The 25,378-nt window shown below is 40.9% G+C and overlaps 1 protein-coding gene across 1 annotated transcript in view; it reads right to left on the minus strand.

Annotated features, from left to right (window-relative positions):
* The window catches only part of COL1A2 (collagen type I alpha 2 chain), a 39,067-nt gene extending 14,792 nt beyond the window's left edge, over positions 1–24,275 (minus strand). Inside the window, exons 1-30 of the mRNA XM_032111992.1 lie at positions 24,064–24,275; positions 21,888–21,898; positions 21,252–21,269; positions 20,549–20,584; positions 18,795–18,878; positions 17,427–17,483; positions 15,253–15,297; positions 15,103–15,156; positions 14,762–14,815; positions 14,333–14,386; positions 13,750–13,803; positions 13,441–13,494; positions 11,689–11,733; positions 11,439–11,492; positions 11,288–11,332; positions 9,178–9,231; positions 7,664–7,762; positions 7,534–7,578; positions 7,326–7,424; positions 6,695–6,748; positions 6,488–6,595; positions 5,572–5,625; positions 5,371–5,469; positions 4,454–4,507; positions 3,983–4,081; positions 3,173–3,226; positions 2,497–2,550; positions 2,317–2,370; positions 2,164–2,217; positions 1,321–1,365 (exon numbers count right to left, since the gene is read on the minus strand). Of these exons, the coding sequence (XP_031967883.1) occupies positions 1,321–1,365; positions 2,164–2,217; positions 2,317–2,370; positions 2,497–2,550; positions 3,173–3,226; positions 3,983–4,081; positions 4,454–4,507; positions 5,371–5,469; positions 5,572–5,625; positions 6,488–6,595; positions 6,695–6,748; positions 7,326–7,424; positions 7,534–7,578; positions 7,664–7,762; positions 9,178–9,231; positions 11,288–11,332; positions 11,439–11,492; positions 11,689–11,733; positions 13,441–13,494; positions 13,750–13,803; positions 14,333–14,386; positions 14,762–14,815; positions 15,103–15,156; positions 15,253–15,297; positions 17,427–17,483; positions 18,795–18,878; positions 20,549–20,584; positions 21,252–21,269; positions 21,888–21,898; positions 24,064–24,133 (1,761 nt within the window). The 5' untranslated portion in view covers positions 24,134–24,275. The remainder of the gene's footprint in view (positions 1–1,320; positions 1,366–2,163; positions 2,218–2,316; positions 2,371–2,496; positions 2,551–3,172; positions 3,227–3,982; positions 4,082–4,453; positions 4,508–5,370; positions 5,470–5,571; positions 5,626–6,487; positions 6,596–6,694; positions 6,749–7,325; positions 7,425–7,533; positions 7,579–7,663; positions 7,763–9,177; positions 9,232–11,287; positions 11,333–11,438; positions 11,493–11,688; positions 11,734–13,440; positions 13,495–13,749; positions 13,804–14,332; positions 14,387–14,761; positions 14,816–15,102; positions 15,157–15,252; positions 15,298–17,426; positions 17,484–18,794; positions 18,879–20,548; positions 20,585–21,251; positions 21,270–21,887; positions 21,899–24,063) is intronic.
* Positions 24,276–25,378: the final 1,103 nt, after the last annotated feature.

Here is a 25,378-nt window from a genome sequence, read left to right on the forward strand (position 1 = left end):
AACATTTTGTTAATTACAGAGAGGCAGAAAAGGAAGAAATATGCAGATATCACAAAGGTGGAAGCATTTGTCAACAGGAAGAAGGATTGGCATACTACACAGGAAGAAGTGAATAACCTGCTAAAAGGCTGTCACAGCAAAGGGATAAAATTCAAGAGTACTAGTACCAGGTTAGTTATTTAGGCACAAAACTGAGAATTCTGCTGTAAACTGAGGTTTCAATGGTGAAAATGACTGAAAGGGAAAGGTAATAGCCAACAATATGATGCAGACATGATAAAGGAAGATGTGATCTGGCACAAGCAGTGGGGTATTTTTAGGAAGTGCTAGTTTTGCGTATAAAGCATCAGTAAGACCTAATTTGGAATACTGGATGAAATACACCCTGGGCTGGGGATGTGATGCTTAGGGCAAGCTGGAGCAGAGGCATATAACTGCTACTGCTATGACAAAGGGAACTTGGCTTGGATACACTGGCAAAATGAGAGTTTAGCTCAGACATGATTATTGATACAGACTCGGCACTAAAACATAGGGAGCAAAAGTGCTGCTTAAACTGATTGACATAACTTATAAGAATGAATGGGAATATTTGTCATTGGACATATTTAGTCTGGAAGTTAGAAGAAAAGAAGAAGCAACAGAAGCAGGTTAAATATCAATCTCTTTATAGGTGGAGTTGGAAATCAAATAATTAATTGAGCATTTTAATAACTACTCCTTGCTCTACATAAATGGGATCTTCCTGCCATGCAGGAAGGCTTCCACAGAAAGCTCTTTGAAGATGTTTATTGACAGTTCAGGATTAAAGGGAAGTGGGAGGCAATACCTTCTAATGACTATTCCAGGTTCTGAATTGAGCCCACTATTTATTCAAAGACAGTACTGGGGGGGTAGGGGCTGCCTAGCAAGGGATAGTAAAACTGTAATGGTCAGGCTAAGAAGGTCTGAACACAGGCACTGCAGATGAAAATTCTCACATTCATCAGGCCTCAGTGTAACACTGTAGGATCAGTCCTTTATCATCCACAGTCTCATTGGAAGAGACATTAATGCAGGACATCATTATTTGGGTAATATTCATACTGCTTATACAGAAATTTAATAACACTGGCAACCATGTTAACCCTAACTCAAATACCCTGACACCTGCAAAGAGCAGAGAATATTATCTTTCCTTCCTGGGAGTCTGCTGCAATGCACTATTCTGTAACAGAGAAGAGCTTTTTGCCTTGAGGAACACGGAAATGTGAATAGCTACTATTATTACTGAACATATTATTAAGACAGTCTGTACCAGATTTCCAGTTAGTTACTCACTCGTGGGCCAGCAGGACCGGGGACACCAAATTCACCATGAAGACCCTAGAAGAGAGCAGATATAGTGGTATATTTCTAAGGGAAACTTACTTGCTTAAATTGTACTTTGTTTCTTAGCCACAAATGGAAATTCTCAAATTGTAGCAGCATATTGAAAAGTTTCAGAAAAATCTGCAGACAGTCTATTACATACATGGAAATAACCCCTTTTCATCCAGCTGCACAGGATCTCAAAGTACACATTAGATAGTATTTTTTCATCTGAAGAGTTAGTTATCAAATTACAAGCTCTTTTTTCCAGGTATATACAATGTAAACTCTTTTACAGGGACACAGATGTAACTATAAATGCTAAAGGTGATTATGACACATAGGATGCTCGATTTGCAGATTATATCACACAGTAACTGCAGCAGCTAGAGCACGGACTCCAACTGAACTACCTCAGTTGGATGCCATTGTAAATTCACTGAAGTCAAACTGAGGTGCAAGAACATAATTGGAGTAATGCAGGTTAGATTGAACCTTGAAGATTTTGAAAGCAATGTGAAGTAAAATATTTTTCATGTACTGCCTCTTCTGGGGGAATAACCGTATTTTATTTCTACTTAAGGCCCAAACAGCAACGAGCTGTCTTTGCTCTGTTTCATACCAAAACTTTGAAAAAGGAAGTATGATACAAGTTCCAATGCAAAAGGGACTATTAAAGTTTGCATGTTACCCTGATTGCTTTGTTTTGGCAAACAGATTCAACAGGCTCTTGCTTCACCACATGTGCCATTGCAAACACAGCCCTCAATGCAATGCCTGCCCCATCTGTGGAATGCCGTGTCTGTCACTCACCCTCTCGCCTGGTTTACCAGCCTCTCCAGCAGGACCCGAGGGACCTGGCAGACCCTGAGTGTAAAGAAATGAGAATAAAAATTTAGTTGAGGCAGAAGCTCTTCACACTTTGGGAACCATAGATAAGACTGAACAGAGCACATTGTTACTTACCTGGAAGCCAGGAGGGCCAGCAGGACCTGTTTCACCCTTTCCACCTGGGTTGCCCTGAATGGAATGAAAAATAAGTGATTAACTTGGAAGAAGAAATACAGGAAAGTGGATTTAAAAAAGGGAAGTCCCATTAATGAAAAGTAAATCACAAATTGGATTTGTGTGGAGGCTGTTACTTACAGTGACTCCAGGAGGACCTTGAGCACCATTGTTTCCCTCTGGACCAGGAGCACCCTATATATGTTCAAGTAGAAAGCTGTTATCAAACTTTTGATTTGATATAAATAATATCTCTAAATGATTATGTGCCGAAACCAAAGGTTTCTGACTGTGCATTTTGAACTTAACCATTTACTTGCAACAACTTCACAGCCAGAAGTACTAAAGATTCTTAAAGTTTTAAATTCTCATCATTGTTTTAGTTATTGCAGCACATTCATCCTTAAAGAAACGTCTTTTGGAATTACAGAATATAGAAATCTTGCTGATAGCATTTTCCCCACAGCAGACCGTTTTTTGGGTCCCTTAAATGGAAGTATTAGTAAGTTTCAACTATCAGTAAAAAGCTGGAAATTTACAGGGTTAATTAGAAACCATACACTGTGCTCTAAGAATTAAGGACAGGGAGTGCTGTTTTTTTCCTCTTTGTAAGATAAGACCCCATGAAGGGGAGCTTTCATTTATCCATTAAATAATAGCCCCCACTGACATGAAGCTAAAATGAATGCATTCCCAAGGGCTTTGCTAATTTCATCATCTATTCCTGCCTGCACAAGCCAATGCTATCTTATAGAGGTTTGGAAAATCTACTTTTTTTTTTCGCTCTGGTAGGTGATAAAGAAAACTATCCACATACCCGTGGGCCAGCAAGACCAACATTGCCTTTTTCACCAGGTTTGCCAGGTTCACCCTGAAGTTGAAAGAAAAAGATATAAAAGTTTACCAAGACTTCATATTAGATTCAGTTTAAACTATTAAGCACAGACTTACACTCTCATTGCCAGAAGATTTACTGTAATATTTCTTTAACCGCAATTAAAACACACACAAGTTCCATCTGTCATTTTGGATCACTTAAATTAGCTCAAAAATACATGTCTTTTCAAAACTCTATGCCTTTATGTTCTGATATTATAATTCATGGCACTCCATATAGTATCCTATGCAATACACTTTCTATATGTTGGCATGTGTGTGTATGTACAGCAACACCAAATCCAGGACATGATTGTTATCTGTGGCCTCTCTAGGACATGTAAATAACCCCACTGAAGTCACTGGTAGCTTTTCTTCAAAGCTGAGTGAGCTTTGGATATTGCTCCATAAATAACTGGTTTAATGGCCAAATTTGACAGAAATTTTACTGATGTGAATATACAGAAATGATAAAATGGACACGCTGAAATCATAAAATAGACATATATTATTCTAATCACTTGAATGTCAAAATATCCCTAACCTAAGAAAATTGCTTTTTCATTTCTTTAATCATATTTTAGATAGCTGGAAAATAATTTAAAACAACTCTTGAATGTAAGGGGATGCCATCCAACGAGCAGCACAGGAGGATACAGGGAGATGTGTTGGATTAATGATAGAGTTGGGAACCTACAGGTTAGTCTGGAAATACCTTCATAGTAATAGAAAGTTTCTGTATTGTACTTACAGTGGGACCTTTTGGTCCAGGGAATCCAATGTTGCCAGGCTCACCTCTATTACCAGCTGGACCAATTGGCCCAACTCTACCATCCGCTCCAGGGAAACCCTAGAAAAAGAAATCATATTATTAAATGGCTGAGGCAATTTAATTAGAGTTCAGCTTTAGGAGAAATATGTCAGGAAGCAAATGTCATTTAACTTTTCACCATTGTTGATACATCACATCCTTATGCATCCCTCCCTTTTTCTCCTTTTTGTAGAACTCTGTATTTCTGCTTCCCCTTCCAGGACACAAGCCTGATCTGAGACCCACAGAAATGAATGGAAAGGTTCAAGCTGATCTTGAGTAATACAATAGAAAATCTTGCTGTTTTTACAGAGCTGTGTTAGAGCTCAGTGCTGAGATGTCTGCTTTATACAACTGTACTTCATTCTTTCACATGCAATGGGGGAACAGAATAAAAAGCAAGGTACTTACAACAGGACCTTCCTTGCCAGCAGGGCCCGGGCTTCCAGGCTGACCTGGGAGACCCTGAGAAAAGAAAAGTTTCATGTTTTTAGAAGGAAACCAACTCACCCAATACAACCAGATTTTTTTCTACATGCATGCATGCATACACACAGCGGTGCCAAGTTATCGATATACACTGTTTAAACAGGACTGTAAGTGCTATCACATTTCCACATGAAGCACACTGACTGTCAATTTGGTGGTGTGTGCTCCCATGCCAGTTGAAAAATCAGTGTAGGGAAAACCTGTTTTACTCAGAGAAACTAATTTAGGCTCTGCTTTGGAGGATAGTGAGTTTCAACGTTTGCAGATGCCTAACATTCACACGTGCATTGCAAACTTTCACTTCACAGGGTAGGGTAGGGAGAGAAAGAATAAGGAGTATAAATGTAATGACATGAATATAATCTGGCTGCAGCCAACACCACTAAAAGTGAATGGCTGTTTTCAGTGAAATAATTTGCAAATTAAAAGAAAAATAATTGAGATCAGCCAACTCACATCATTTTAGTAGGGTTTGCTTTCCTTTGAGTTCATTAAAGAGGACACACACCCCTCAATTGTGATCACAATGATCACATTTTGTAAATAATCACAAGTGGAAGCCCCTTACAGAAGTCAATGCAGTATCCAGTACAAGAGGACAGTGCTCTATCACAAGGCAATCAAATGCTACCACAACAAAAGTAACTAATTTCAGTAAACATTTTGATGCTTCTTAACCATTCCTAATGGGATTTTTTCAATTGAGTGGTGGAAATGCCCTAATTGTGGTTAGCACATGCTGAATTTTTGCAGTTGAATTCCTGAATAATTTTGTCCATTAATTGTAAGTAATTTTCTTTTTATGTAGTTCAAACTTATTCCACAGAGTTCAAACTTACTCTTGGACCCATAAGACCAGGCTCACCAGGACGGCCAGCATCACCACTAGGACCCTTAGCACCAACAGGACCACTAGCACCACGGTTACCAGCAGGTCCCTACAAAAGAAATACATAAAATTTTTGCAGAGGTAGCAAAAAGCATCACAAATCTGTATATAAAAGGTGGTTCCAGAAAGAGTGACCCAGACAAAGTCTTACCATGACACCAGCTCTGCCATCAGCTCCAGGGAGACCACGAGATCCAGGTACACCCTGCAAGTCAACACAAAACAAATCAAGAAAGGGAAAGAAATAAACCTGTTCCTCTGAGGTGGATAGTGCTTACTAGACTTCAGCCTTCCAAGCAGGTCTGCTGAATTTGAGGTAAGTGCACCTTTAAGCATACACACCTCAGTGTAAACAGGTATGGTGAAAGAAATCTCTCTCACTTCCTGTAGATTTCTTTAAATTCTAATCTGCTTGTATCATTTTCAGTGTTCATTGTAACTAACAGTGGCTCTAGCCAGCAGCTAGGATCCCACAGCCTGGCCCACACAGTTCCACATTCCCTGTAGAGAGTTACTGACTGACTCTGTACACCCTACCCAAGATGCAACACTGAATCCTTATCTCTGCCAAAAAAATATCTAGGGGGAAACACTGCAATTTTTCATATTATTTTCCTGTGAATTCTTTTTCCTTCATGAAGCTACATGCCTCCTGAAGTTCATGGCGTGGCTTTCTCACCCAATGAAAAGTTTACTAGGCATCCTTGGAGACACTGAAATGAAAGCTTTTGCCCTCCATTATGTGAGCCCATTGTCTGTTTTAAGCAGTTAAATCCCATCACAAACTTTTAAGAGTAATCAAAAGATAACTCACTAAATATTACACAGTGGATAAATCAAAGCAATCTCTAAATATTTCAGGGGTAAGATAGTAAATAAGCATTTATGCAAAGCAAAAATTGGTTTGGTCCCAACTAACCAAAAGGCTCAGAATTGAAAATTATCACTGCTTAGCAGCATTAATGTAAATTTAATTACTCATAATTATTTAATTTGCCTGTGGGACTCTAGATTGATTTCCACTTCTCTTTTTGCTTCTACTTCTGGAACATGAAAAGAAAACCTACTCTCAGACCAGCAGGGCCTGGGGGACCAGCAGAGCCAGGTTCACCAGGGCTGCCTCTCTTGCCTTCCTCACCACTAGGGCCAGGAGGGCCAGCAGGTCCAGCAGCACCCTATTTAGGACAAACAGAGAAAAAGAAGAAATCAGATGCTATGTTGCAAATATTATCAGGCTTTTGACTGAAAAAACCTTCATATTTTGCCATACTTACAGGCTCACCCTTCATACCACTTTCTCCCTTGGCACCAGCAGGGCCTGGTTCACCCTAGAGTCCAAAACAAAAAGAGATGACAGAATTAGGTATCATTCCAAAAATCTCTCTTCTACCTGGAGAGCTTACTCATGAATCAAAAAATTCTTTTATCATCTAATGCCATGCCTCCCTCTGTTGTGAAGATGGTCAATGAGCACAACTGTATTTTTGGCTTAAAAGGCACAAAACCAAACATGTTAAAGATGCTTAGAAATTACAGTATTGAACTATGACACATTTAGGGCTGGTTCCTCTGCTGAGGATACCCATTGAGGGCCTAGTTGTGAGATTGCTGCCACATCTCTCTCAATATTATCAGCATGGACAGAGCCTCACAGTGACATAATATTCTGAGTTGGAAGGGACCCACAAGGATCATCGAGTCCAACTACTCCTTGCACTCAAAGGGAGTGCAAAGTGAACCTTTTCAGTCTCAGCATATTAAGCAAGTAATGAGACACAGAAATTATAGTGTAGCAAGAAATAATGTCTGCATTATAACAAAAATGTATCCAGAGAAGATCTTTTACAACTGTGGACACTGTGTCCAGTTTTCAAATGAAGACATGCAATATAGGAGGTCACTTACAACAAGTCCTCTAGCACCACTAGGACCAGCAGGACCAGGAGGACCAAGAATACCACGGGGACCAGGCAGACCAGGAGCACCAGCAACACCAGGAAGACCCTGTCCAACAGAGAGGAAAAAAAGATATTATGAACCCATTGTCTTTTCTGCTGCATTAACTGAATTGGGTTTTTTCAGATCAAAAAAGTGTGAGTGTAGTTGTACTTACAGCTGCACCTTTAGCCCCTGGAAGACCATTAGCACCAGGGTTGCCCTGTTAAAAAAGATAACAATACTGGTTAATTCAGAATCAAAAGTGCACACATCTGACAATAGATAAAGTCTGGCAAGTTACTCACTGGGGGGCCAACAGGACCACTGGAACCAGGAAGTCCAATCTCTCCTCTTGGACCAGCAGGACCAGTAGGACCAACATTACCAGCAGGTCCGATTTCACCCTGTTGGGGAGAAGGAAGAACCCTCTATCAGTGTACACAGTGTTACGGCAATAGTGAAGTAATCCTACATCAGCCTGGCATGAAGATAATCAGATCTGTATATTCCCACTTCAGAGGCCAGAAAGCCAAGCAGCTGAGAGCTTTTAATGAATTTTAAAATCACTCAAGTTGAGATGTCTAGTTAGGCTTCATCTAAGCTAATGGCTAAGACAGGAAAAACAGATGCTTATCCAGAAGGTTCACCAAAAAAATCAGAATTAGAATTCCAGTCTCATTTACATCCATGTGCCTCCAGAACTGGCCTGAGGTGCCACAGTATGAGACCTAACTGACCATTATCTTGCACTTTCAGATGCCATTTGCACAGATACAAAATGAAAAATTATGCCTGATCAGAGTGCTGTGTGATAGTGCTCAAAGTGGAGTAAATGACAGAAAAAAGGTTCTTGCTATTATTTTCAGAAGGTTGTACTCCCTAAGTCCACTACAAGAACCTGAATATAATGACAAGTTCTCTTCAGCAGTTCAGAGTTCACCCTGGACACGTAGACAGACTTCTCTTGAAACTACATGCTATAACCACGCTTACACCTGCATTAGAGAAGACATGATGGTTTTCAAAAGTCTTGCCTTTTGACAAGAATAACCCGAATGGGATCTCAATTTTTTCTCATCTTCCCTGCAGTTCAAAATAAATTTCTAGACCAAATTATTGGTCTAGAAAATAATACTTTATTTTCTTCTAAAAGTGGACTAAGTTTTGTCTGTAACACAGAATAACATGGATTTTGTGGAAATGGTCAGCAAAATTTGGAAATGCAGTATATGCAATATACTTTCCTTAAATTCTCTGTCCTTCCTTGGACACTCAAAATATTGAGGCTCTTACCCAGGTAAAAAATGGTAAGATTTGAGCAATAAAGTCAATAATATAAATTATAGCCCGCAACAGCAAAATGCTACTGCCCTAAACCTGAAAAATTGTAATGCAATTTCTGCATTGTAATTTCAAGGACTTAGACTGGAAGTAGCCCAATACTCAAATGCAGCTTCTTGGTCCTCCACCATCTCTGTAAAGTGATATTAACTGCTGCTTTGCTTACTTATCATGATTTGTGTCACCCTTGGAAGGTATATATATAAGTGCACCTCATAGGAAGCAGTAAAAGGATTATATGTCTTCTTAAACCTGCCCAACGTCAATCTTCAGCTGTGAAGTAAATGCTGTATTTTAAATTAGCATTCATATCTGAAGTTCTCCAAATACAGATCAGGATGAGGATGAATCTCCAGAGTAACTGATAAGAAAGTACTCTTAGTTCTTAGGGAGTGGGGGGTTTTTTGCTGCCTAGAAACTCTGGTTAGTACATTTCACCTTCACTGTCAAATGTACCAGTAGGTGCAGATGTTCATACCTTAGCACCAGGAGCGCCGGGGAAGCCTGGAGGACCTGCAGCACCAATAGGGCCCTGGGAAATGAAAGGGAAGCAGTTGTGTAAAGGTATTCAGTGACAACAGAAACAGCTTGCTTATTGAAGTAAACAGATTAAAAAAATGCACATTTATTTATTCCACACATTACCACCTCAGAATATGAGTTTGTCTTTTGCAGTTCCAAACTGACAGATTTGGTTCACTACAGTTAAAGCCAGGTCAACGCTTAAACAACATTTGCAGTGCAAATTAAGCAAGAATTGGTAAAACCTTGCCTTGAGGCCAAACACCTGAGAAAGAACAAACAGAGGATGAGCAGAGGCAGGCATCTGCAAGGCAAGATGACTGATTCTACTATGTCTACTTGCTGCTGTGAGATTTATAATTACATTTGGACAAAGTTCCAACGTACCAGACATTACAAGAGAAGAGACACTGATGGATTCATAGCCTTTATTTTTTAATGCATACAAATAAAAAGGGATCGTTTTTCTTCAATTATTAATTAAATATCCAACTCATTAATCGATACTGGGAATTGATATCTACTTTTTTGTGAGCTAACATCTTTCAATTAGAAATATTTATAATAAAACTGCCTCACAAATCCAAGGTAATAAAACGGGCCAGCTGGTACAACAAAGAGGAATTAGCTTCAGACATTCTATAACCTACTGTATTATAAAGGGGGTACCTGGAATTGTTGCTGGTTTTGCATAAGCAAAAAAAAAAAAGACCAAATCCTCTTTAGGATATATTTGAAAGCATAAACTTCCAGAATTTTCATTGCAATGACTTTTTAACATTTTAAATTCCAAATGGAAAGAAGGATAAAACATTATTTCTGTCTTAGTTTTAAAAAATGAGTGTTAATAACTGCTTTGCATAATATTTATGGTATCATAACCTAAGTATGTGTAAAATAACTTCAGCCTGGCACAGACATTGGGACATAATGCAACGCTGTGCCCATTGTGAATAACAACCTATGCAATCAGCAGCTTCAGAATATTTTTCCTATAGCAACTCAGTTTCTTTCATTCATAATGTCTTCAGCTAAAATGTTTTGGTTCTACTACATCAGATCTTAGCTGTAAGATCTCTATTTGCCTGCAAATTAAATGCCCAATCACATATTTTTTAGACACTCCACATGGAAGAACTGAAGAGAAATTCACAGTCATCCTCACATTCTACTCTGTTAAAGCACAACAGGTGTTTGAAGTGACAAGGGGTATTAAAATCAACTTTGGCAAAACAGAACCAAGTACAGCTTCATCATAGACTCAGTTTTTGAAGGTAGGAAGAAAACCACTATTAACTATTATTACTATTGTTCTGGTGTATTCCTGATTTGTTTCACAGTGTCAAAACAATATCCTTGTACTCATATTTATGTGGCTGAGATAAATGAGGTTTCCTGAAATCAGGGGTATATTATGGCAACACTAACTCCTTTTAAATGGACAAATCTCCATTGGATTAGCTCTTATTAGGATGGTTACTGTTTACCTGTCAGATCAGGAGAGTTGGATCTTGCGGGCCTTTCACACTAGCTCACAACTCATGTATCAGTGGTGAATGAAAAAAGGTTAGTGCCTGTTAGCCTGACAGGAAAATGCTGCAGGCGCAAAGCTATGTCCTGTTGTGCATATATGATTTACAGGATGTATATAATTATAGCCATCTGTAACATGTGCATGGTGTATACCTGTTAAAAAGTAGAAAGTCTCTTTAGTTTTGGGATGAGAACTGTTCTGTTAGACTGTTGGAAATGAGAATTCTGTGCATTGGCTGTTTCCCAGTGAAATGTGCTGGGAAACCTCATGAAATCACCAGTGCCAACAAGAGAACATTTGGTTCCTTTGAAATGGATGTGTTTAATATAAATCCTGAGGCTCTCATTATATTGTCTGCAAAGGGTTTATGTTTCACTAATTCTCTTTGTGATGGTCTGATAAGCAACAAAGAACTGTGTTAAAAACATCAACACAATCAACTTCTTACAAGTCCAAGAAATCCTCTAAAAACAGGAAGAGAAGCACAAAGCCTAATGGAACCACACTGTCAAAAAGCAAGACTGAAACTTACAGCAGGTCCAGTGGGGCCAGTGCTACCATCACTTCCACGAGCACCCTGTGAGGAAAGAACATGATTAACAGTTTGCAAAAAGAGCTGACTATCAGAGAAAGCCACAGTAAGTGGCTGGTTCATGACGACAGACAGATGGAAAGCCACTTACAGCTGGTCCAGGGGCACCTATTCTTCCTCTCTCACCAGGGAGACCACGAGCACCCTGAAAGAAAAATTAACTCATTTGTATCTTTTCATTGAACATAGATATATAGATTTTTTTCCTCTGCTAAGTCATATTACTATTACATTAGAGTATCTGGGTATCTGAAGTGTCAGTAATGACAAACATTGAAGAAAATACTGGCTGAACTATATCTATCAGATTGTAATTTCCCACAGCAGCAGCGAATACTTACAGGTTGTCCTGGGGTACCATTTTCACCAGGGGCACCAGGCTCTCCCTATGAAGAAGAAAGTTTGGAGGCTTAAGTTACTTAAAGGATGCTTTGGACAGATAGCATAACACTATCAGAGAGATTTTCAGCTTCTGAATCCCACTGTCTGTGTTTTCTGTAGCACTTTATAACATAGCACTGTCTGTGTTTCTGCATCACAGTATACAACAGTAACACATCAAGTCCTGAGAGTGCAGAGACTGCCGTTGTTCCTGCATATACTGGAACACAGCCAGATGGAATCCTTTTAGAAGGGGAGGGCCAGAGAAAATTGTTTCACTTGCTCAGCTTTCTTTACCCCCGTTCTTTATGCTGACATCTACTCTGTAGTACACACTTAAGAGATTGGACCTGGATAGTCAACTACCAACACAGATCAATCAGCAGCTGTTTTTTAGCTAGAGCAGAAGCAGAATGATGCTTGCTTTTGCCTTCGATTAAGGTGACGAAGTCCTCTGAAATGGCTTAAAATAAAGATCTGCCTCAGCTATTTTTAACTTAAGACCAATAATACTGAGTATTTGAGTAACAGCCATTAATACATGGCTCCTCTCCCTTTAGTAGTGTATTCTCAACAGCCTTCTCAACAGGTCTAGGCTGGTCTACAGTGACATGACTCATCCTAGAGCACTGGTATCCTGGATATACCTGAATGCACCTAGTCTTAAATGCGGCAAAGAGTGCAAGTTGTTGCCTTCATCACTGCTTTCAGCACAGTTATATCATGAACAACCCTGATTAAATATGCTGGTGTTTTCCAGCACTCTTACTTGTAACTGTTCTATCCTTTACTTAATTGCTTTATCTGCTTTAAATCTCCAATGACTGGACAAACTTTGCTATCTAAACTTTTTCTGAAGGTTAACAACTTGCAGTGATATTGAAGAATGCTAGGATACAATTAAAAACCCTATAACCACGTCGTGCTAAGCTCTTAGAAACAAGCAAGATGGAGAATTAGTATTTGAGTTTTTCATTGTTATATTAGAAGTTTGTGAATAAAGGTCTCCTGTGAATCAGTCAGGATTTCCTGTAACACGATGCTGCAATAGTGAATTTTTCAAGAACACTATTAGGCACTGAGGTGGAATGAAAGAAGAAAAAAAACTAAAAGAGAAAGAGTTTACCAGAGATGTTTCTAGACTATATTTCAGAATATATCTTTAAGAGTGTTTTTTTTTAAGGCTAGTGTTCAAATGTGCACTAATATGAAAATGATAAAAAGAAACAAGACTGTGAGGATCAAACAGCCTTCACTCAGCACTGCATCTATCCAGATTTTTAGCAGAAAGCCTTACACTGACCATGTGTCTCACACAAGTTTTGTAGAAAAATGAAATGTTGTCATTTTAACGTGCTTTAAAAAAATCCCACCCACATGCAGGATACAATCCAGAGAAGAGGAGAGATAGCAAAATCATTCTGAAGTGCTGCTGAATAGTCAATCATTAAGAGCCCAGTTCTGCAGCCTTTATTCACTGAAAGCAGTAACTTGCTTATTACAGCTGGACTGAGGGCTCAAGAATAGGGCCCCAGGAATGTTTTCTCGTGACAAGGTGTGTGTATTTGTTCTACATGGATCCACTGACTTCTAGATTATTGCAGCTGGGCAATGTTCAGTGGCAACCTGGAAGACTGATTGGATGGGAATTCACATGTCTTTTGCTAGAAAGAGCTACAAATGCATTCTACATTTTCAGATTTCATCTTTACCTTGCTGCCAGGAGTACCGGGTTGTCCCTTTTGACCATCCAGACCATTGTGTCCCTATATTGAGTAGAGAAATAAATATTGATACATATATGATTTTCTCTCAAATGGCTATATGCAAATCCTTCCTTTCACACAAAATTATTTCCTAATGTAGTCTTCTGATTTTTCAGAAAGTCTTTCATATCACGCAATATTAAAAACTTCAAAGAGGTTCATGCACTCTTCACTTTCAGAGGATTTCCAGCGGTTTTCAGTATGCTGCAGCATTGTTAGTCTTAAATATTCAGGGAAAAGTATGTATGTACTCACCCTAATTCCCTTAAAGCCAGGCAGACCAGGAGTCCCAGGGAAACCACGAGCACCCTAAAAACACACAGTGCATGAATGATTGTCTCTCGTATTATACAGTAGAGTTAAAAGGAAAGATGATGCATAAGTCTTTCAACACAATTAACAAGTAGATTTGGGTCATTATCATTCAAATAAGGAACAGAATCTAGATCCTAACCTCTCAGAACCAGACTTATTTCAAGACTAACAGTAAACCACCTGATTTTTCCAGTTCTGAACCACAGAAATTTCATGCATTACCATGTGATAGAACAGCTTTTTAAACTTTCTCTGCCAAGGTGCCTGCTTACCTGCTCCTGTGTAACTCCTCACTACGCCACTTCTGTTACTCATTGCATTATATATACTCATTTAGTGGGAATAGGGCAGGGAAACAAAACAAAAATACAACTATATGATATCCCTGCAGGTAAGGACTGAAATTGTATTAATCCATATAAAGAATATTACTAGATCATTAATGTGGTGAAATTCAGAAAGGTTGTTAGGTTTCATTAATTAGTGAACTGGTTTGTACCATATTCAGTGGATCACTACATACCTGAGGGCCAGCAACACCCCTCTCACCAGGTCTTCCAGGTTTGCCAGGGTGACCCTAAAAAATCCAATAAAGATGCGCTAAGGAGGAAAGCTTTTATAAAATAACAACACAAACCATTAGGAAAAAAGAAAATACATTGGCAAGGCTTCTCTTTTTCTACAAATACAGGGAGACTGTTAACTTTCAAGTTTTCTTCTCCCTGTATTCAGGAAGTTAAATAATATATTTGGAGTGGTTTGGAAGTTATCTGATTTTCTGTACAATCCCAACCTACTGCATCTCTTGTACCATAAAATAATTAATTCAGGGACTTATTTATTTAACAATGTAAAAAATATGGTCAATAGAATTCGTAGCTTAACAATAACCTGGTTGCTAGACTTGAATCACCACCCCAAAAGAGATGAGAGACATTTAATAACAACTTACATCTTCACCAGCCTTTCCTGGAGGACCAGGGGGACCACGAGGACCCTGGGGACCCTGTTAAAAATAGATTGAGGATTACTTAAAGCATCATTCTTCACACACATCTTCCCACTGTTTTCTGACTTGAGTTGGGGTGTAGTTGGAGACTAACTGACTTTGCAGTTTATGATTCCAATTGGAGAGAGCCTGAATCTTAGTGTTTAGCTCTGTTTCTGTATCAAGATCAAGCAGGAGTATCCAAACATTCAAAGAAGTGCACATGGATAGGAGAAAGGGGCCTAAGCATTACAAGCCTACTTTGGTGTGCTATTCCAGTGTCTGTATATGAAACCTGTACTTACTGTTTGACCAGGTTCACCAGGCTCACCAGGAAGGCCTTGGAAACCAGGAGGACCCTAGAAAATAAGGGAGATATTTTTAGTTTCCAAACAAGATAATTTGTAATTTTACAGGTATGTCAATGTCAGTAGGAGAGATAAGACTGTACTCACAGGGGGTCCAGATGCTCCAGGTGGGCCTCTGGGTCCCATTAAACCCTAGGGAAGAAAAATTACAAAACCTTTTTAAAAACGTCACAATTATAGAAAACTTATCTGTAACACCAATTCTCAGCATTCCTAAAATACTGGTTAGCATCACAGTTTTCATTGTGCAATGTTCAAATGAAGTCAGAGGAAGTTAAGAGATCTGCATGAATTTGCTCAGGCAGTCCAAGTGCAAACATCTTCCAATGGCAACAAACCAGTGCCAGAATCCAGTGCAATGGTTAGGAATGCACCGTTATGGCTGTGAACTTTGATTAGGTTTCTTAATCTATTCTGGCTTGTTAGCAAGTGAACTGATTCATTCTTTAGTGAATTCTTCCTTCTACCCTTCCTGTGCAGAAATGTCCAGAGTTTAAAGATGAGGGTCATAACGCATTATGAAAGGCTCTTACACATATTGTGTACACATCTATTTCCAATAATGATCTACTTCTATCTAAATATTTCATTGTTTTCTGGTTTTGATTACATTTTCTTCATTTCACTTGCAAAATAAGTCACTAATATACTCTCCTTGACATTATTTAGAATTTACATGTATCTTGAAAAAACAGGGTCAGAAAATCACTTCTAAAAAAGGAAATTTCTGCAGATTAGTGCTCTCTCTTAACAGTTTAAGATTTTAAGATTTACTAAGCAAGCAAACAATTGCGAACCAAAATTTAACTTGGACTTGTACAGTCCAAACAAATGATTTAGGAGATGTTTCAACAGAAATCATTATGTTTTTAATTGTTTTTAAAACTTTCTCGGAAAGTCTTTTAGATTTTCTCATTACAAGATTAAAATCATATGCCAGCTTTTCAATGGCTTATGTAGCTTTCCCATAAGACTGAATACCTTTTATAAAGAGGAATAAATACACATTAATTCCAGGCATTTACTCATGAAAGTTAAAGCAATGTTGTGGATATGAAAATATGCAGTAGTTCTAGGAAAAATAACTGTTTCTAGTCTGAATCGTATGTGCTGCATAAATCCTGTTAATTTCTTCACAAATTATATTCCATAAATATTTTTCCCTTCACAATCTTTTACATATTCTTTGTGAAACTTAAAACTTCCTCAAAATAGGTAGATTCTACTGCTGTTTCTGTCAAATGAACCTAACTGGCTCAAAAATTGGAACTTAGAAATTGTGACACCTCAAATAAATCCTCATCTACGTTTTCTGAATAATCATCAGACACTGAGGGCAGAACTTGATTAAAGGTACTCCTATTTTCCTGTATTTCATAACTAAGTGGATGCCAAAGTATTTTCCAAAATCCCTGTAATATTAGAGTATTTTTGGAAGTGGAGACAAGCACTTGACCAAGAATAACCCTGGTCATCCTTCATCCTGCTGCTCACCCATCAGAGGCACTGTCTGTGATGTCAGCGTGTGTGGTGGATTTAACTCATATTCTGCTATCTATGTACACTGAAAATACTTGCTAACATAAGAAAGGGCTAGAAATTCCTATGGAGAGGCAATAGACCCCTTAAATTCCATTTGTTCATAGTATACAGTGAGCTATATTCTGAGTAGTCCTCAGAATAGCCTTATAGTACCAAGTACTAACATTCAGATGTTGAGAACCAAATGTTGTGGCCCATTTCCTAAAAAATCTGTGCAATTCAAGGATATCAAAAGAGTTGTACAGCCATGGAGGAAAAATCATCACCAAATGGAGACAAGATGCTGAGTTACTTTTTAGGCCTGTGTCTGTTTTAGAGAGCAGCTTTACAGTTAATCTCATTCATAAAACACAATTTTCTGTCTCAATATGGGTAAAGTAATACTATATCAAAGTACATGTGTTATCTAACATCAGGTTATGAGACTGATAAATTGACTCATAGAAGTGTGGTCAACAAACAGAGTTAAAGACAAGACCCAGCAGTGCTATATTGGAGATGAATATACAGATCCAAGACCATATTTCAAGTCCTAACACTATTTAAAACACTTTACATCATCATAAATTAAAGGATCAGTTTCCAGTCAAGGTCAACATATGATCAAACCACTAATTTTAACACTATTCTTTTCATTAATACAGCTGAATTAGTGTCAAAGGAAAATCCTAAACACATTATCCATGCGAGTTACCAAGTGTGCTATGTCATATACCTACCATAGGTCCTGGGCCAAAATCTGCTGCTTTAGATGGATCATATTGAGCAGCGAAGTTCTGTAGGTAATAAAAAGGTTGAAATGAAAATACTAAGAATTTTACTTCAAAAAGTATTTTTAATCAACATTCTACATGTAAATATCATCTGATTTGTTATACTTGCTATGGGGTTTGTTAAAGCAGCATATATATAACTCAGTAAATACAGCCCTATTATAAACACATTTCTATTCACTTATTTCCAAAAAGACTTGATTTTACTGGGAAGGCCCTTTCAAACCTAAATATCTCTGCACAAGTGATAGAGAGGCATTGCAACAGTGTGAACTGAAAATTAGGAATGGAAATTCAGTGCTCATTTAAAATTGAAAGCTTTCTTGAAACTCTCAAATTATTCTGCCTAATTTCCAATAAGGGAAGTTAAGCAAAACAGTGAAAAAATATGCATAAGTAAAATTCATGTACCAGCCCTGAGTAACTATTGCATGAAGTGGGCCCTTCAGCTTCAGAAACATCTGAGGACCATGCAGCCTCAGAAACACTGCAATGGATTTTTGATATTTTATCAAAATGGAAAAAGGTTCTCCACAACACAATCAAAACGCCTTTTCTTGCTTGTTTTACTAACGTAATTAAAATAAGAAAAATTAATGAAAACAGTTTGATATTTGCAACCAGCAAAATAAACTATTGCTGTTCACACTGAAGTCAAAAGAGCATTCTTCCATGCAGAAGGACTTACTAAACTTGATCAATACAACACTGTCTATGTATTCATGCTCCCTGTGCAAGCTAATGTCAAGCAAAGAGTTAAATCCAGCGTTCTACAGAGAGTGCACGATGGACACTTGTGCACAAAGTGTGTACACAACAGCCCATTTACAGTTCTGCAGGAGAAATACAGAGAAAAAGAAAAAATTCTAATGTACGATAGTCTAAAATTCTGCAGAACTTTCAATTGATTTTTTGCTTAAGGAATTGTCTTCTTCAGCTTATTCCAATACAGTTGCTGTCTCTTGAATCCAACCACAAAGCTTTCTTTTCCCCATCTACTTAACAGCACTGGTTTCATTTAGTTGATTCCTAACCCATACACATTATCGCTGTGTAAATTTAATGCTAAATCACAGGGTTGATTTGCTCTTCTTCCTAAGTCCCTGTTGAATACAGAATCCATATTTTCCATGGAATATATACACCCCAAGGACAGTTCCACTGGAACCGGGACCATCAATTTCTTATGGCTCGCAAGAGAATGTTTCTTCCACTCTTCAATTCAACAACAGTGTTTTTCAGAAGAGATAAATTTCATCTTGGTCACAAAGCACAGCTTATGAGTTCTGGTAATAGAAAGTTTGGATGCCTTACTCCGCCAAGACCTGGAGGACCAGGGGGCCCTGGAGGACCTGGTAGACCATCTTCACCATCTCTGCCTGGTGGACCTGGTGGACCCTAGAGTTAAAAAGAGAATTATACAGTGAAAATTAGAAGTGGCTGAAGAAATCTCTGATGTGGTAACTTCTCTAACAACCAGGCACCCACAGCACACCCTACAGCAGCGCTATATATGCACAGTTAAGGATTTCAATAAATGTTGAGAGAATAAGCATAGTCTGATTTTATGTTACCTTGCTACACCTTGTATCAGATACATACTGGAGCTTCATATTTGAGAAGATTTATGGGAGCAATATTGGATTTATGGTACCAAAACGTCATCTCCAAACTGGGGAGCTTCACGTTAAGTGACAAACTTTGGACTTAGGAACCCCAAGTGACCCATGTGGACCCACACAGCCTGTTAGATCCTGAGAGCCTAAAATTTGCCCAGCTGAGGATTTGAAAAGGTCAGCCCTACTGATATGAATTAACATGAATCCAGAGTTAGTCCAAGGTCAGTTTTTAATCAGTATAGACTGCTTGCTGGTACAATTGCAAATCCAATTAAAATTAAGCAGTGCTCTTCTACAGATTTTTGATACTGTCCCTCTGCTACCACTGTCAGAACTTCTTTTACAACAGGTTGAAATCATCTGTGTTCAGTCTGGTAACATTTGTCCTTACATTCTTTCATCCTCAGTACACAAAGGTGGTCAAGTTTTGGCATCATGGCAATTGATGTGAGGTACTTAATTTGTTGAGTATTTTGGACCCAGTTCAGTACTAAATGAAATCCATAATAAATGGATTTCTAAAGAAGCAAAATTAGGCTTGTTGCCTTCAGAACAAAGAAAGCATCTAGTTTCATTAAACAAATTTAGTTAGTGGCAGCCCAAAGCAAATATCCAGCTGACCACACAGATATAGTCCTCCTAATAGCTTCCATTACATTTGTCAGCATACCATGATCTCAGAAACCTTCAAGAGCTCCCTCATCAGTACTACGGCATTTTCATTTTCAAAAGATACAAAAAAAGACATGTAACTACACACAACCCAGATAAGTATGTGAATTTCAGAATACCACTTTACAAAAAGCAGCAATGATGCAGAAGCAAACAAAAAAAGCAGATATCAGCAATATGAATGAACATTACAATTAAATTATTCAACTGTCCTTATTTATGGTTACTTTTACAGTAGAGCCTTTAGCAGTATATTTTAGCAGCATCCACTTTGACTGGCAGAAGCTAGATAACAAATGCCCAGCTGCCAAGAAAAGAGCTTTTCCAAAACATCACTGGAGGCACAGGTAATGAACAATCTTCAAAACTGGCTTAGTCTATTCAGGTTTTATGTAGAGAGCTTATCCGTATACCATATTGTTCAAAGATTGCATCTTTACATGTCAACTTTTCCCTCTGCATTTCTATGCATTATTTCTACTGTGAGCAGCTGGAAAAATGTTTTTCAAATCATCACTTGAAGAGCTAGACTGTGCTATGATTTCAATCACATCTGTTCAGGCACAATGACCACAATTAGGCTGATGAAGTATTGCCACGGCAGAATTTGGTACATAGGTAACTTGGTTTTTTTTTTTTTAAATGAAATTGCACATGCAAGCTTGTATGGGTAGAATCATTTAATCTCACAGCAATGCTTAAACTTAGTTTTTTCCTACTGGTCTTCCAACAAGTACTGTTCAAAGATCACAAGTAAATGTCAATCTAATTCCTTACCCTTTCTCCCTGTGGCCCTTTGTCTCCTCTAGGGCCCTGCCGAAAGAAAATAACACTTAATGAGTTACCATGGACATTTTCCAGGACAATACAGGGAAAAAGACACATTAATAATAGAGTACATTAAAAGGAAAAGAAGGTCCAACAGCTATTTTCCACAGACAGCATATTTTTGTCTGCAATAATCGACTGGAAATAGATTAGCCACTGCCACTATTGTGTGAATTAAACTGTCACTGCACAGACCGCTGAAGTACTTGCAAAACTGTTTTTTTTTTTCCTACTAAATAACTAGTTCTAGTTTAACTGCAGTAACTTTTAGAAATAATACAGAATCTATTTTGCCTTTTAGACCTGTGTGGATATTGTCGTACTATTCAATTCATGTAAATCTTTCCAAAGGAACTCTATTTAAATAAGAATGATACTTTGATGCCATTCAGGTCTTGGTAGGCTTAGTTCTGCTCATAGGTAAAGCACCTTTAATTCAATATTTGAATCTACCCTGGTATTAAGATGCAACATTGATTGTTCTCTCCTTTTTACTACCTATTCATCTCAGCACTACAGCTATTTTCAGAGAACACTGAAAATAATCAACATAGTCAATTTTCCTTTCATCCAATACTCAACAAAATATTAATCTGCTGAAGACTACCTGATATCATGTTCATTTACACACAAGAAAAATAAAAATGCTTACCTTCCGCCCTGCAGGTGCCTGGAAAAAAATAAAGAAGAGAATTTAAAAAAGAAAGTTACAGTTTCTGCCAGTATTTTAAACTAAAATAATGCATATACTTAGACTCATCTTCTTACAGAAGTATACTTTTTCTCAATACAGTATATTTAACTATGCTCTGTGATTTAAAATTACTTTGAAGGCAAGTTATATATAGCAAAGATGCACGTAACTGTATTAACATGTGTTGAAGACTGACAATATTATAACTGTTACAGCCTAAAATATTGGAATTAAAAAAAAAAAAAGTCACACCTGAGCTCTTTCATAATCCTACTGTGCAATGAAATCTAGACTGTAAAACTGGCTTTAAAGTAGAGTCATCTCCAATCCAAACTGCCAGGTACAATGTCCAAACAGCACTGCTCCGTTACTTTCCCCTCGTGGTCTCTACACCTATGAAGGCAGTCTCTTAAAAAGGCCGTCCCACTTGAGAAATTGGGGTGGATACCTTTCCAGGCAGTGCCTTCAGGATTTAATCACCACTTTTCCACGACCATCTTGGGAGTAAATGTTAGAAAATAATACTGCCACAAGAAGCAAAGCCTAGCCTGTTAACTGGAGTGTTACATATTAGATTAAAAAAATTATACTGACCTCACTCACATCTGCAAACAGAAGGGAAAGAAAAAAAGAGATAATTAGATATCAAATATTTTATAAGTTTTAAATTTTAAACTTGCTTTAAATTAAAAATTAAATTTGCTGCTTTTTATTCAAGATGAAATTTTGCTGATTTTCTTAATGCAATAAACATTTTCTTAATATAAGTTCTTACTTCTAAGATGATTATCTTAGATTGGAAAGACTCACAGGTGAAATCGCCCTGTATTTCAAATTCAAAACAAACTTGCTAATGAAATCAAGACAAGTAATATGGCTGATACAGTAAAAAGGCAGATATCAACTATAAACCTGCTCTAAACATGTTTAAACATAGCTCCATAGAAAAACCCCCACGCCTATGTATTATCATATATGTGTTCATGCAAGAGATTAATAAACCCACGCAGACTGTCATGTGTGAAGACATTAAATTGTAGGAGTAACCTGAAACTTTAATATCAATGGCCCAATCCCACTTTTTATGGGGAAAGGTTCTAGCCAAAATCCCTATTTCCACAATTTCCTGTAAAACTGTGTAACAGGGAACAGTTTGAAGCTATTTAATGCCAAATTGCAAATAACTATCTCTGTATGTTATGTACCGCTAAGTGTGAGCAAGCTCTTTTTTCACTAGCTGGAGATACAAATTTTCTGACTTCCTTAATTTTTTAGAAATTAAAAATCTATTTTGTCTCAAACTCACTATAATAAAAGAGTCTCACATCACACTTAACTGCCAGCAATTTAATAGCACCAGTAACTAACAGGTTGTTGGATGTTTTTCCACGACGTGTCACTTTGGCAATGTATGAGCACACTAAATTCCGATGATTCGTGCAGTCCAGAAAAAGGTAACAGTGCTGAAATGCTGAAAGCACTGGAATTCCGCCGCAGTACACACAGACTGCCTGTGCTAACCCAACATAAAACTAAAGCCATTACTGCCCCCAGGTGCCGGTGACAATGGCGCCCACCCAAATTCCCTGCAGGAAGCGCGGGGCGGGCGTGTTCGGGGACCCCCACACGAACCGCTCCGTCTCCTTTGCGAAGGCCGGGGTTGGGCGGATGTTCCCAGAACGCCCCTCCAGAACGGCCCCGCCGCTGCCCCCCGCCCCGACGAGGGCGACCCGGGGCACCTTTCCGGGGGGGGGGGGGCATCTTCCTGGGGGCTCCCAGAGCCAGGAGCGGGCAGCGCACGGCTGCTCCCTCCCGCCTCCGCCCTGGAACGCGGCCAAACCCTGGGTCAAAGCCACGGTGGCCAGGGGCTCGGAGGATCCTTCATAGGGCGCTGCCTCGCAGGAAGGCACCGCTTCGCCCCCAGCCGAGTGGTGGGGCGCGTTTCCCTCCCATCTCAGTGTGTGGGGTGCGTGTGCGGAAGGGGGGGGGGGTGCGCTTCGCTCACTGCGATGAGGGAGCACTACATCCTCATCCAGCGAGAGGCGGAGAGCTGCACTCGCTCCTTTTTCGCACTAGCGCGGAGCACTGCTCCTTCCCTGACTCCCTCCTCCCGCCCCATACGGCCCTCCCCTCCCCGGAGCCCGGCGCTCGGCGTGCGGGAGCGCCCCGGGCCGCGGGCAGCTCCGCCCGCCGCGCCGGCTCCGAGCGCGCCCCGAGCGGCCCGCAGGGGGCGCCCCGCGCGCGGAGCGGGAGCGGGCCCCGCTGGGAGCCCCTTGGAGGGAGTGCAGGGATGGATGAGCCGCTGCTCTCCCGCTCTCCCCGGCTCCCTGCTTCGGAAAGCGCGCCCGAAGTCTCACAGAAGTGCGGCCTGGGTTCTTCCGCTCGCCGCAAGCACTCTCCTCCCAGCCCGCATTTGTATGTCCTCCCAGCATCTGCGCTGGAGATGAGGCTTTGCGTCCTCCTACGAGCCCGTCTGGGGCGGGGCGGGGGGGAGATTGTCCCTTTTTTAAAATGTTTCTTTTTTTTTTTTTCGTAGATGGGGATCTCGTTGGCCATTTGCCATCTTTTTCTGAGGGAAAGAAAGAATCTAGATTCTGATCTGGGACGGAGGTGGCAGTTTATGAGCTGGTCTCTATCGCTTGGGAAGCGGCAACTCCCCGTAGACTGCCGTGCGTGGGGCGGGCATCGGGACAAAGCACAGAGGGTCGGGACAAAGCCGGACAGCCACCCCTGCCACCACCCCTGTCACAAACAAGCAGAAAGCACTTACGTTGGCCTGTTGCTAGGTATGAAGTTACTGCGAGCAGCAACCAAATCCGTGTATCCACAAAGCTGAGCATGTCTAGTTGCAAGACATGCAGACTCCTTGTGGTGCCGAGTCGGTTGGTTAGCTATCGCCTGTGGGACGCAGGCATACAGTCTCGAGGAGTAACTCCAACCTTAGCAGAAACCTGCTGCCCGGGACGCTAAATTAACCCAGCCCCGGTCCGCCCTACTTATACCGCAGGAGGGTCCCGGCGCCGCCCCGGCTGTCACGTGCCCCGTGTCTCCAGCCCTCCACAGCAGCCTTGGCAGCGGCAGCGGCGGGGGGGCGGCGACGCTAAATTGGTTCCATGCTTTGAGGACGTGGACACTGAGGCTTTCGGAAGGAAAATCTGACTCGTCGTCTCTTTTTTTTTTTTTTTTTTTTTTTTTTTCCCCTTTTCTTTCCTTTTTTTTCCCTTCCCCTCAGCCGTCCCACGCCCCTCTCGCCCCGCTTTTCTGGGAGTGCGGCCGGGAGCCTCGCCGGGCAGCCGGCTGGCAGCGCCCCGACGGCGTTCAAAGCGGGAGCTGTCCAGGGCCTGCGGCACCTCCCGCCCCGCGGGGAAGCGGCCGGGGCAGCTGGGACGAGGCTGGATCCCAGCTCAACCCCTCTCCGCAGTCCCACTGCAACCAAAGGCAAAAGGCGACGCTCTCCCCATCCCCTAGCACGACCCCTCTAGCACGGTCACTCCGGTCCCGCTCCCCTGTCGTTTTCCCGCGGACAGCGGGTGCCGGGGACACCGACAGCCCCTCAGCCCGCCCGCAGCCCTCGGCGGAGCCCGTTCGCGTCCCGGCGGTTCGCTTTCCCCGGGGAAGCATCTCCGGCCAGAGCCCTGCCAGTCTCCCCTCCCGGCTTCGCGGCCGCTCGGGCAGTGTGTGTGTGCGAGGGGAGCCCGGGGCGCCTCGCAGCCACCGCCCCGAGCGCTCCCCGCCTCCCGGCCCGCTGAACGGGACTCTCCGGGTGCAGGGAGGAGGATGGGCACTCCCGGCAGCTCCCCTTCGCGACGGCCATCCGCCCACCCAGCTGAGGGAAAGCTGGCGGGCTTGGCTGCCACGTCTGCCCGGCAGACGGCTTCTCCCTTCCCGGGGGAGGGGGCCGGGGTGGGTGTGAGGGGAGCTGCCCGCGCTGTGCCCCCGGGGGCCGGCGGCGCCGGGCCGCCCCTTGCGGCGGGCAGCGCCGCCCCATCGCTCCTCTGCCCCGGGACCGGGGTCGGGGCTGCAGTCACTTGGGGTCGCCCATCGCGGCCCCCGCGGCTGTGGGGAGCTGACGTGGTGCCTCCGAC

The sequence above is a fragment of the Corvus moneduloides genome, chromosome 1 (genome assembly GCF_009650955.1).
Source record: "Corvus moneduloides isolate bCorMon1 chromosome 1, bCorMon1.pri, whole genome shotgun sequence".
NCBI classification, from domain to species: domain Eukaryota; kingdom Metazoa; phylum Chordata; class Aves; order Passeriformes; family Corvidae; genus Corvus; species Corvus moneduloides.